This window comes from Neofelis nebulosa, chromosome 4 (genome assembly GCF_028018385.1).
Source record: "Neofelis nebulosa isolate mNeoNeb1 chromosome 4, mNeoNeb1.pri, whole genome shotgun sequence".
Taxonomy (NCBI): domain Eukaryota; kingdom Metazoa; phylum Chordata; class Mammalia; order Carnivora; family Felidae; genus Neofelis; species Neofelis nebulosa.
In genome coordinates, this window is record NC_080785.1 from 70,801,813 (window position 1) to 70,815,537 (window position 13,725).

The 13,725-nt window shown below is 36.2% G+C and overlaps 1 protein-coding gene across 5 annotated transcripts in view; it reads right to left on the bottom strand.

Moving 5' to 3' along the window:
* DYNC1I1 (dynein cytoplasmic 1 intermediate chain 1) overlaps positions 1-13,725 on the bottom strand; it is a 314,344-nt gene that overhangs the window by 265,969 nt on the left and 34,650 nt on the right. For 3 of the 5 annotated variants that reach the window (XM_058725021.1, XM_058725023.1, XM_058725020.1), the window contains exons 3-4: positions 8,781-8,895; positions 5,958-6,099 (exon numbers count right to left, since the gene is read on the bottom strand). In XM_058725021.1, the coding sequence (XP_058581004.1) occupies positions 5,958-6,099; positions 8,781-8,895 (257 nt within the window). The remainder of the gene's footprint in view (positions 1-5,957; positions 6,100-8,780; positions 8,896-13,725) is intronic. The other 2 variants (XM_058725024.1, XM_058725022.1) reach the window with 1 other exon arrangement.

Here is a 13,725-nt window from a genome sequence, read left to right on the forward strand (position 1 = left end):
CTGAAGACAAAATAGTAAGATATCACAAATGTTTCATCCATTCACATGCTACATAAAAAGAAAATCATAAGGTGTGCCTTTTATTTTAATGTCCAAAGAGACTGAATTCTAACCAGCCTTGAATCAGTGATATTGGTCTCCCTGAAGTGCAACTAACTGGTGGCATTCTATCAACTTTTCCTTACATAATGGTAATTTAAAAAATTCTGTATATACAAAATGTTAATAGGCTTATTAAATTTCCTCCAAGGCTTATTAAATAATTACATTATTTTATTGTACTTTTTCACCTTTACCAAAACCTTAATATCTTCCCTTTAGCCTCTGATTCATCAGAGCCCCTTAGAAAAGGATGATGGTTTCACCAAAAAAGGATCAAAAGTCCTTTGAGGCTTATCTAGTGCTAGAGAATCCTATGAAATTCAATTGTGGATAAAAACGAAAGTCCTAAGATTTTCTGTTGGGCATTAACCCCATGTTGCCTCTTAGCACATTTTCCTCTCCTGAAATCACTGAGAGAAGAAAGTGATAAGTAGGTGCAGCCCGCACAACTTGACCACAAACAAATTATTCTACTTTCCTTATTTGAGAGTTCATTGGGCAGTAGATCAGGGAAAGACAGAGTTTATCAAATATCTAAATTTTACCGAAGGATTCTGTCAACATGAAACTTAATATTTACTACATAGAAGCCTAGTGTTTAAATCAAACAGCATAGGGTGTGCAGACAACTGCTCCTTTGTCCCAAATTCTAATCTGGAGTGCACAAAAAGCTGAAAGTCTGAGTGACCCTTAATCCATTCCCCTTTATACCTTTGTTCTCCTGTTCAGTGCTTCAGAAGACATTTCTTCTGCTGCTGCATTTAGGACCCCTTGGGAGGGACCTTACCTCCCTAGAGAAAATCTATGGATATAAGAGTTCTGGTTAATAGATGCTGAGAGCTGGGAGGACAGGGATCGATTTTAAATACAATAGGATTATGTTGGGGCAATTGGGGAAATCTGAAAAAAAGTGTAGATATTAGATAAGATGAAAATGTATTGAAATGGAAAAAGAGAGACACTCAATTAGAAAAGCATATTCAACAGCTTGTATAATGATATCATTTAACATATATATGTTTTGGACATATATATATTTTGGACATATATGTTTTGGACATATATCTATGTTTCAGACATATATATTTTGTGAAAGAACATACACTAAGGTGTTAAGAATATACACTAAGAATATAATTTCCAGTGGTAGGAATATGAATTTTCTCTAATTTTTGGTTGTCCATATCTTCTAATTACACAAATGCACGGATGTTTTTTCCATAATACTAAGAGGATATTAAAAATAAAATGTGAGGGAACTCAAATGTCCTAATCACTTGGAAAATAGAACTAATGATGGTGTTAAGACCATATACAGTTGAAAAAGAAGACAGAAATTAATTCTTTTACTACCATCACCCCATGCCACTTCTCACCAAAGGCAAACATCAGTAACCTCTCCTTCTGACTATTTTGCTAACGATGCTATGGGATAGGTGTTATTATTATAATAAATTGTATAATATTAACATATTAACACATACTTTATTTTTCAAATCATTTTGAAAGTTTTCTTCCTTGAATCAGGTTTGGGACATGGTATTGCTTACACCCTGGTAGTCAGGCGAACTTTATGAGATCAATACACCTGCCTGGGTTTAGGCAGGCTAGTACAGCCTCCAATTTAGGTTTAGCCCTGAGAAGCCAAAGGAATCTTGGCTAACCAAGAGAAGGACCCTGGTGCAAAGTCCCCTGTGATCCATCCATGTGAATGAGAAGAATAAAGGTGGGTGAATGATTACCACTTAGATTCATTTCTGGTTGAATCTATGAAAGTTAGGGATTAAGAGGTGGACAACCCAGAAAGTGGTGTCCAGGGACATGGACCACAATCCATCCTTGGCCTTGTCACATTCAACTTTTTTACATGATTACTTAGATGAAGATACAGCATCATCAAACTTGAAAATGACACCAACAAATTTTATGAGAGAATCTAAAGAGATCTCTTCCCACTGGAAACAGGTGAAAAAAAAAAAAAAAAACCACAATAGCTAAAACTCACATATGCCAGACTCCTTTCTAAGTGCTTTACAGATACTAATTTATTTAATACTAATAATAACCTTTTGGGTTAAAGTCACCTATCACCTTATAGGTGATATAGGTGATATATCAACTGTTGTCAGAGATCATGTAAGGTAGTGGTATAGATTGTGAACATTTCTGACAATCTGTCTAAGTTAAAACCTAGCACTGTAGCTATGTTCTGTGTGAACTTGAGACAATTATTTATTCTGTCTATGCCTCAGTGTCCTCATCTGTAAAAATTAGGAAAATAGTTGACTCATTCAACCAACATTTATCAAATATCACTCACTCCCTGACCTCAAGGAACTTGCCATTTCCTGAGGAAGGGAGACATGTATTATTCAACTAAATATAAGTCATTCTTCTTTCAGGGCTATAAAGTACTAGATGCATCACTCTTGTGTATAAAAGATATAGGCTGTTGGTTTGAGATTAATACTTAACATTTTGAGAAAAAATATTTTTATTCTTCATTTACAAAAAGTTTTAAAATATGGGTATAGGTGTTTAAATTTTTCATGTACCATTTAACTAAATACTACTAAATGATCACTCTTCCTTCTGTGATCTTTTGATATGCTGAATTATGGTAACACATTTTCTACACTAAAATATCCTTGAAATTTTTAACCAATCCTAATTAATCATAGCATAGTACCTTCTTAATACTGTGTTGGATTTCAGTTGCATATAGTATATGCAGGATTTTTAAATCTAGGTAAAACTAGTCTTCCAAATGTTTTACTAATAAAATAGATTTTTTAATATCTAAGAGCTTGTTCTTTGCCCAGTATGATTAACTGAGCAATGATTGCTTCCACCAAAATTAAGAGAAAGAAAAATGCCACAAATGTAAATTGCAAATGAGAAGCAGGCAATGTCAACAGAAGCAGAAACTGCAAAACAAATTGTGACCCTTTAAGTTAAAATTAAATCACACTAGTATAATTGAAAAATGATTACATATTTCTACTTTCTATTCACTGGTTTTAAAACCTTTACTCAACTGCTCTTAAAAATCAATAAAAGTAATTTTTGTTATACTTGACTTTTTTAAAGCCCTACTTTAAACTTTTCCGTAAGGTATATTAAATGTGCCACTTTGCAAATTAACCACTCACAGAGGTTACATAAGAAATGTTTGCCAGTTTAGGCTCTGTAAAGAAAATTTCAGTTTTGGTTTTAGATTCTGACAGATGGATCAGAGAATGTATGTGCACCATTAGGTAGGACCAGATGTGTTAATTTTATTTCTGAGTTATTTTCTGAAAGATGTTCCACTTTTCAAAGAGCCCAAATTCCACACACATCAGCAAATTTGTGACTATAGAGCTATATCCTCAGGATTTACCAAGTCTTTTTCCCAGTCATGTTTTATGACGTGTTAAAGTTAATAGTAATTGTTTTCAAAGAGGTTTCTTCTATAGAAAAAGATATTCCAAGTGGAATTTTAAAAACTGAAGTTTTAAGGTTCTCTTGAAATTAATTCATATCTATTTATAGAAGCAAAGACATAAACTTGCATGGGATTTTCCTTAGTCCAAAATAAGGGCAAGATATCCTAAGATATTCCTAATATTCCTATTCCTCAAGCAAATCTTGTGCTCAGTTTTTCTGAAAATCATCATTTCCTCAGTGTCAATTTTCTTGCATTCCTATGAAACCTGCATCCAGGAAGGAATCTGCTCATTGACTTCTAGTTGCCCACCCTTGCCAGAACGGTCCTATCAAGAATGGAAGCTAGTTGGAATTTACTCAGGGTGGGAGTAGACAGTACCTCTTCCAAAGTGATTCATTAAGTTACAAAAACATCATATAAGTGGGGGAAAAATGAAGAGTGATGTTCTCTGAGAAGAAATATTTGCTGCTGTCCCCAAAGCAGTAACAGCATAGGTCAGCTTTCTCTACAGAGTTTTCAAAAGGGTTCATCAACTGTGAAGTCAGTAATAGAATTTAATGCTGCCAAATGCACCCCTTGAAGCTGAGCATTAATGACACAACACCATCATTGTATAGAAACAGGCAAATATATTAACTTAATGATAGGCCAATGGACCCCCTAAGGAATGTAATTATATTGTGCCAGCTCTTGAACAAATGTTAGATCTTACAGAACTGTGTTATTGTTACTTTTTTCCCTCCTCTCAAAGACCTTTTGAAGTGTTCAAAGCAAAAGATGAGAGAAGACGTGTGCTGCCCCCAAATCACAAAGGCGATTTGCTAAAATAAACCAGCCTGGTACCCACAGAATCTCTACTTCCATTTTTCTCAAACTGAAAGTAGTGTCCACTGGTTTCAAAATTCCCTGTATAAAACAAATACTCAATTCTGAAACACACCAACAGGCAGATATGGGCGAGACAATTCCAGTCTTACTTACATATTGGTTTCAGAAAGAAAAAAGGAAACATACACACACAAAATGCAAAAACGCTACAGCTCAGGCTAATACTAGACTATTCTGATTTCCATATTTTTCTCTACCAAAATTGCCTCGGCCTCGAAATAATGTCCTTTCAAAAGAAAATGCTTATGATAATGTGTTAAATGGAAAAAGAAAAATGCAAAATTGTCTACCTGTCACGCAGTAACACACATGGTAACAAGAAATATACACAGGTAGACAAGGATAGAAAGATACATGGACAAGGCAAAGGCTGATTTGTTAGAACACTAGTGTGGTGGATGATTTTTTTTTTTATTTGAAGTTTTAGTAAAGCATTTTATTTTACTTTATTTTATTTTATTTTATTTATTTTATTTTATTTTATTATTTTTTTTTTTTATCTTAATTACGAGTCAAAGACAGAGGTCACAAATTGCCAGCCCAGAGACAAAAGCTGCCCCACAACTACTTTTAACAAAGTCATTAACGTTTAACATTAAGGAGATTTTTGCATGAAGCCCTTAATTTTTGGCTTCTAATGAAAAATGGAAAGATGTGGAAAAATCGGGTCCGTATTTCCACATGAGCTCAACCAGCTTGAGCTGTGAGGAGACCATCTGGCCTAGCCATGGTGCTTCCCAGCCAGTTGCCGCAGGCCCCCACGCCCAGCTCATTAACATCACCTGCCTGTGGCACCTGCATACGGGAGTCCTAGCAAAGGCAACTGGCTTAAGAAAGTTACCATGACTCCATGCATGTTAATGAGACTTCTCTTTTCTCTCTTCGCATCTTTGCCTTCTGGATACCCCTTCAGTGGTCAAATTAGAAAATGTCTATATATTCACTTTCAGAAGTTACCTAATCTTCTGAGTATATATAGTGTAATAAAAATCTGGCAATTGACTTAGAAGACAGAGCAGTCAACTCTGATGATCATAATAATTAGTAATAATAATAAAAACACTTTGGGGACTGAGTTATCAAATTAGTCAATACTATTAAGTCAATAAGCACCACGCTTAAAAAATTAAATTAAGGGTTAGAACATGTTAGTGTTCTATTAACAAAAATTCCCATGGAAACCAAACCAGAGTAGAATAATAAGAAGCTGGATATATATTCCACTTGCCTTTGATCCTTTTCTTTCTTTTAGGCCTAAGCTAATGGATGTGGTTGTGTTTGTCAAACAAGACACATGGTGCTAAATTAGCCCAATCAAGGAAAAATAAGGTAGAAGTTTATCATTTCTAGTGCTCAAAATCATTTCTATGCCACTAAAACAGCAAGCCACCATAAATCTAAATATAAACTGACTGAGTATACATGCAGATGCATGGACATTTAATAGCACACAACAGAGTGGCATGGTGTTTTTTGGCCTCTGTTTTCTTATAATATTGACATCCCCCCTGGCCTTTGTTAGAGGGACAGTTCTTACCTTGTTAATGGTCCCAGGTCTCCTGAGTCTTGGCTTCCAGCTTCACTGGGAGTGCTCACTGATTTCGAAGAGGGAGACATAGGGGTTGGGACTAAATAATGAAAATAACAGGTATCCCATGTTAAAAAATGCAGCGACTGCACTGGAGAAGAGCAGTGTCAGACAAATCAAAACAAATGGGCCCAAATTAAAGTGGTTGTATGGCCAGGAGAGATTAAGATGGGATAAGGAAAAAAAAAAAAAAGGAAAGAAAAGGAAGAAAGTCAAGTGAATTTTTCATATTTTGGAAATTAAAATTTGAAATGAATTTAGACAGAATTAACTTAGGGATTCTAAGGCCATGTCCACCTTAACAAAGTGAAATGGAGAATCAAAATAGCTATTCAGATATTTCAACTCAAATATCTCTCTAGGGTGACCTATCCAGATAATTTCAATTCTCCACTTTATTCTGTTAGTATAGATGTGACCTATTAAAAAAGTGGGTGTCTATAAAACTTTGAAACATTATGGAATAAGTAATTCTGAATAATTTTAAATCGTCAAAGAGAGAGAGGAAAGTCTGTTGTATGTCTACATTGGAGGGAAATCAATTCTCTGTGGAATATAAACTGCATTTACTATGTGAGACTAAATGACAGATAGAGAAAGAGTAAATGTTGAACCTGGTAATTTAAAAATCTTTTTCAAAACAAAAGAAAATGCCAGGCGGCTTTATTTTTACATTTAATGAATAGTTTCATCCCATTGTATTGTTTACTGTGTTCGGAACTTGCTTCCCTTCGCCTGCGGCAGCGCTAGAAGGCACTGCCATGGGCACAAAAGTAAACAGCCATTCTAAAGACCGGAGAAATAAGTTCGAAGATTGAGGTCAGTGCAAGCTGAAAATCTGACACAAGGATAAGAAAAGAAAAAAGGTACAGGAAATGTAAATGTATATATATATTTTTTCTGTCCTTCAGGTACAAGCCAAACGTCCTTCAGATAGAAGCTGCACCAAATAGCCAAGATGGCTCCAGGCCAGACAAATTCAGGGGATTCTCAATATCACACATGCCAAAGAAGCCATATGGGCAGAAAGAAACTTCAATACATAAGTGTAGATTCCCATTTGGTTTCAATCATGTGCAATTTCCTTTTATTTATTTAATAGAGTAAAGGGTTTAACTATTTTGTCCAAATCCTATAACACAACGGCAGATCTGTCATGAAACTGGGAATTTCGTGAGCTCCCATAATTAATTCACTGATTACCCTCCATAGTAAGTCAGAGGGTAAGTTGGAGAGATGAATGAAAACTGAAAATGGGCGCCACTCTCACCAAGTCCCCTGGCAGGAATGCAGGGATAGCTCAGAATTTGGCCATAGTGGTCATGGTTTAGAGATATTTAACTGTTTTGTTCTTAAAGTTTAATTGCTGGCTTTATTTAGAATAGAAGAAAATAGGACATACGACTATGGGGCTTAACCAGTGTTCACACTGCAACAGAATCTCAAAGGCTATTTTGAGGCAAAAACATAATGGATTACTGCAAAGTGTCTACATTATGTCACAAGTCAACTAAGTATTAAGAAGTTTGTCAGCTCCTCAAAGAAGGTCCATCAGCCAAATATCCCAAAGGTTACATCTTCCATACCATAAAGGAGTTAAACGAAGTAACCAACATCTTGTAGGGGCTCCTTCTATAATTGTTAGACATATGATTTTACCTAATGCAAACTGAGGGTCAGTATAAAATACTTTTTTATGGTGTTTTAATTGTGTGTGTATATGTTAAATTATATCCAGTAACACTTAATAATTCATTAGCTTATTACATATTGCTTTTTCTTACTTATATTAATAAAATACTTATCATTTTGTTGTACATGGGACAATTTTTATTCTTAGTTTAAGTAACTATGGAAATAAATAAAAATTTATTTTAATATAAAAGCCAATGGTGGGATTTAAAAAAACAAACTATTTTGAAATGAAGACTTGATATTGTATCTATTTATATGCATTATTTTTAAAGTCTTTTTTTTTTTTTTTACTATATTGGCTATCATGTAGTTTCACAGACACCCCAGGATTATCCTGAAATGTATGGAAAGCAAATGGATAAAGAGAAATAAAATAAATGATCACATGAGAGGTACACAATGAAGTGACAGAATAAACACATCATGTAGAAGTTTACCTTCAACACACATAAACCAAATAATTCAATATCCAAACCCTAGTCACAAAATGAGATTGTGGACAATTAACTACAAATGAATGAGTTGGAGGAGGGGTGTTGCAATAAAAATGCCAATTAGCAGTGAAACCAAGATCTACAATAGACTTGAATAAATTTAAACTTGTTAAGTAGCTGTTAATTTGTCACTATTTTAAGTTTTCCTTCACATTTCCCACTGAGCTTTCTATTTTCATCATGGAATAATTCTATGCCTGTAGTGGTTATGAAATTCATAACCAGATTCACAGTATTTAGGTTGGCAGAGAGAGGCTAGGATTCAGTGATGGAAATGAAGAACAATTTAAGAAAAAGATTCCAAGATTTCTTGTGTTTACCATGTGGCAACTCGTTTAACAAGTATAAAATAATCTACTAGTACACAGTAGAGAAGGTTGACCATATAATCAGTCAATAAGCAGCAATCTGTCTTTCCATCTCCTTCCAGCCCCCTCAATTCCAAAAATAAATACAGCTGAACCATAAGCCACAGAATTTCTTCAAAAATAAAAATAAAAGAAACATAAAAGAACAGTAAACGCTGGACATGGTAAATCCCATGCAAGTCAAATTTAAGAAAACAGTAACACCGTTCAGGTACCTAGAGGGGGCTCCGGTGATATACCAATGCTTTGCAAAAGAGCCTCTGTCTCTCTGCGTTTGCGATCCAGATCAGAGTCGTCCTGAACAGGTTCTTTCTTTTGCTGCATATCAGCCTAAAAAGAGTAGATGCCAGTAAGAAAAGTTAATAACAGAACTAAGTATATGCTTTTCCTGGCTTAAACTGAAAGTGGTAAATGCGTGGCAGTGAAGACCAAGCAAAAGCCATAAATAGATATAATCATGTGTATAAAGGATGAAAAAACACTGCAACTGCTCCACTTAATAATTACTAACCCGGTGCTTTCTCTTTTGTTTGAAGGTTTTCTTTCCCCTGCTTTTATCGCATGGTATGAAAGTTTCTCTCACTCAGTTTTGAAAGAAACCATCAGAGTTAAGTATTTCTGGCTGGGATAATATGGATTATTCTTTTTTTTAATTGTTTGCCTTTTTCAACCCCATTGTCCCTTCTGGGAAGACATACTATCTATCAATTCTTGATGAGTGCGTGTTTATAATATTCACGCCCCATGTTGGAATTACAAAAACAAAGAATTACTGGGATCTGACTAAAAAATAAAACTAGTTCTGAAATCTCTAACTGTAAAATACACTCTGTATCAGCAATCTAAGTTTACCATGGTTTAAAATAAACCATGCTACAATATTTATTGAGGCATGTGAGCAATATTGATATCTAAGTGTTGTAACTTAATTCTGATTTTCATAGGCTTCCATTAAATATATTAACTCAAGGGAGAAAATTATCTTGTAGAAAAATATAGAATAAAAAAAAATCATTCAGAAGAAGTTTCCCAAATTCTGTCAAACAAACACAGGGCTTCATATAGACAGATCTTATGTCTGGTTCGTGTTTTCTATAGGATAGGAACAACAAAATACAGGTTAAAGAAGGTCATCGGTGGGATTCTGGGCTAATTAAACATTCAGGTCTTTTCTATTTCCTAACATAGTTAATTACTTAAGGCATTTATCCCACATCTGAAACATGGTAACATCCTGCTTCATGATAAAGCTTTGAGAGTTTACAAAAGTGAAGCTATCTTAAGGTTGTCAAAGCCAATTATCCAGTTACCAAACACACCCTCCTCCCGAGGGGCAAGTTGGGTACCCTAACAGGTATATTATCTGCTTCAAGGGTAGCCGGGTACATTTCAAAGCACCAAAGCATAATTTACATCGTGGCATCTGAAGCAGAAAAAGTCCATGCAACTTTTACTTCCAGATGACAACCTACACAATGATTATAAGCAAAATGCATCTCTGCACATAATGCTGGGCTCGACACTTTTGTTATTATTCATCTCAGGCTTAAAATGCTCTCATATTTGAAGTCTACCTGTCATTTGAGGAAAAACTGTCATTGTGGGGGTTGATGAAGGCTAATGAGAGCACTAGAGGCTTTCTGGCACTCTCACCTAGCCCAAAATTCTGAAATGACAGTTTAATCTCTATCCGTGAAGATAGCAAAGTTCACATTCTTTTCCAATTTTAACATTTAAACTTATTGAAGAAAGTTCCAAAGTGTATGCGCACAACAGAGGCAAAGATAGAACTAAAATAGGAAGGAGGACCTTGCAGAGTGAGGATCTATATCAACATTCACATATCAGAAAGTTAAAAAAAGGAAGGAGGAAATCAAACAAAAGGGAATTACCATAGAAGTTACTGAAATACAAATGGAAAAACTAAGATAAGCAAAATCCATCTTAGGAACCCAGTATGAAACAATATGATTTTACAGTGGAGAGTTTAGCCATCACTGGACTTTCAGCTTTACTGAGAGCAGATATGTGTTTATTTTGTTCACCACTATATCCTCACAGTAAAGCTGAGAGGTTAAGTGTCTAACTTGAGCTCCGGTCATTAGCTCTCAGTTCAAGAGTTTGAGCCTCATGTCAGGCTCTGTGCTGACAGCTCAGAGCCTGGAGCCTGCTTCGGATTCTGTGTCTCCCTCGCTGCCCCTACCCCACTCGTGTTCTGTCTGTCTCTCTCTCTCAAAATTTAACATTAAAATTTTTTTTAATGTATTGAATAAATGAACAATTATCTCCCTTTGGTAATTGTTATTCTATAACTATAGAATCTCAGAATTCTACATCCTTCCGCCAACTGCACTCTGTTCAGCAAGCGTCTTTACAACAGCACTGTTAGGAGTCCTCTAAACTTTCAGTGACCCAGTGTTCATAACAGAGTCATTGCTATATCCTAGCAACAAAAAGAGTCATTAACCTTTCCTCATTCTTTTAACAAAAACATAGTGAAGGACAACAGAGTGTCAATGGTAATGAGACAAGGAGGTTCTAATGGAGCTTAAATAGAGTGAACCGAAGAAGATCTGCCTAATCCTTTCCTTTCCAATAAACTTAGAGTATATTATCTAAAACTTTCTGTCATGTATGTCCTATGCAGAAAGGCACAGATTTTTTTTTAAATTTATTCTTTAAGCATTAAACATTTAAGAAACACATAGAGGGCATGTCACACATCAGCATGCATAACCATACACTGTGCAAAAACAGCACACCTGAACTCCTCCTCCAAAATTTCATTCCTTTTCATACAGGTGCCTCTACAACTCATTCTCTGCCTTCCACCTTCTTTAATTCTTAAGGAAGAAGGCAATATAGTGACATATATTAGTAAGGACAAATGTCCATCTAGATGTAACAAAAGCTTAAGAAAGCTATCGGCACTCAGAGGTGACAAGGAAAATGCAAACTTAGGTAACTGGGGCTTATTAGAAATAAAGGCAATTCCTATCTGTTACCAATTAGTACCTTAAACTAAACAGAGTGATACTACATCCAAGGCAGTTAGTTATACCAAGTGCTCTAGTCACAAAACTTTTGATTTTCTCCATGTAATTACTGTAGAATCCTAATATATTTTAATGACTCAATAGGAGTGATTTCGCAGTGCTAGCAATTAAAAAATGTGCTAGGTGTCTTTCCCAGAAAACGATATTTCTGTTTGCAAAGAGTAATCACAGCTGAGACCCAGGGAGGAAAATCAAAGAAAGCAAATTTGTCAGCTGAGAACTGTCAGTCACTTTTTCAAAGACAGCTCCATAGTTATTAGAGGAACAAGTGAGGACAGGCCAGGAAACCTCTGTCTGTCCTACCTTACAGCAATCCAGCAGAAGGTCAAGGACAGGACGAAACTTCAGGGTGGCCCCATTAAGGACACCTCATTGCATTAAAGCTAATTTTTCATGAAGTTGGGACTGAATCTGAAATGGTGGCCACTATATTTATTTTGAAATCAGATTTCATCCATAATACCACAACCAAGAAAACAGTTGACATCCAAAGAAGCACAGAGTGGTAATTTTATACATGTATAGCTTTCTGGATTCTGTGGAGATAATCAACCTAGGTGGTCCTAACTCACACCAGTTTTCAGTCCTGGTAAAAAAATAGTCACTCAGATTGGCATTAAGAAGCATTTTGTTTCATTTTTATTCTAAATTTGTGTCATTTAAAATATAAGCTTAAATAAAGTTAAAAATCAAGCCTATAAGTTAAGGCTATTGCTAACACTCTACAAACACCACAAAAACTAGACAATCTTAAAACTCAGGAGTCAGTGACAGTTGACTGGGGCATCCCATAGACTCAAGATCAGAATTTCCAAGGATATTTTCAGGAAAGAATTCCAGATGTTTGGAAAAGGTGTCTGTGACCAGCATCTCAGACTAGTGCTAACTAGTTGCTGTGTTCACTCACGCACTCAATCATTCTTTGTTTAACCCTTTATTGAAGTCCTGCTAGGTGGCAGGATCTGTGCTAGACATTCACCTGAAAAACACCAGCCCTGTCCTCAAACGCCTGCCCTCTCTTAGGAGAGAAAGACGAGTGAAGATGCAAACATACTGCTTTGTGCTAACTGGTTTGATGAGGTCAAGGATAGGGGCTGGACTAACTAGTCATGGTGGGAGAAAGGTATAAGAGAAGGTTTTCTGGAGGAAGTGATGTTTGAGGTGAGAACTGAAAGACAGGTAGTTAACAGTCAGGAGAAGGACAATAGAGAGAAGTAGGAGAATGGTACAAGCAGTAAGTAAATATTCACAAACTCCCTGTCAAGAGAGAGTGTGGCCCATACGGGATATGTAAGTAACTGAGACTGGCCAGAATGTGGATTTAAGGAGAAAGAAGATGGGGGAGAAAAGAAAGTGCTGTCTTGTCCATCCAGGATCTGATGACCACTATAAGTTGGAGAAGGGGTAGTAAAAGAATGACCCCAGGTTTCTGTTTAGGGCCACGGGCTGAAAGAGGGGATCCTTCCTGAGACTGGAGATAAGGGCGGCTACCCTTAAGGCTTTGACTTCTGGGGCCCAGTATCCTCATTTGAAAATTCCAGGTTTCTTGCAGCTACAAAATGCTATAATTCCAGGAAACTGGAAGACTTGAATTATAAGATCCGTCCAATAACAGTATTTTTGGAAAACGGCCTCATCAGCAGGATCCTGATAAATGTATGTAGCCAACCGTACGGGGTTGCATTCTCCTATTCTGGTTGCCAATCTCAAGAGCAGAATAACCACTGCTTCTTACTGACCAGTTCCTCTGTGCCTTATGTTCTCCTTACATCCTCACAGAACTCTGTGAGGTAGGCACCAATATTTTCCCCATTTTACACAAGGGAGAACAAGGTCAGAAGGGTCTCATACTCACTCAAGGCCATTCTGTGAAGGGCAGAGCCAGGTTTCCCAGCCACATCACCTCAAAAGCCTTGGGGCAAAATCACTGAATTTCCCCGCTTCTGTCTTACGGCAAAGTCTGCTCAGACAAACCAACTCATCACAGTCTACAAAAGTTACTCTGACCCAATTAAGGAAAGATCTTTTGCAGGGGGAAACGGGTTGCTGAGGAACAAGACAGGCTTTAAGGATGGTGTCATCCAATGAATCGCAAAGTCTGGCC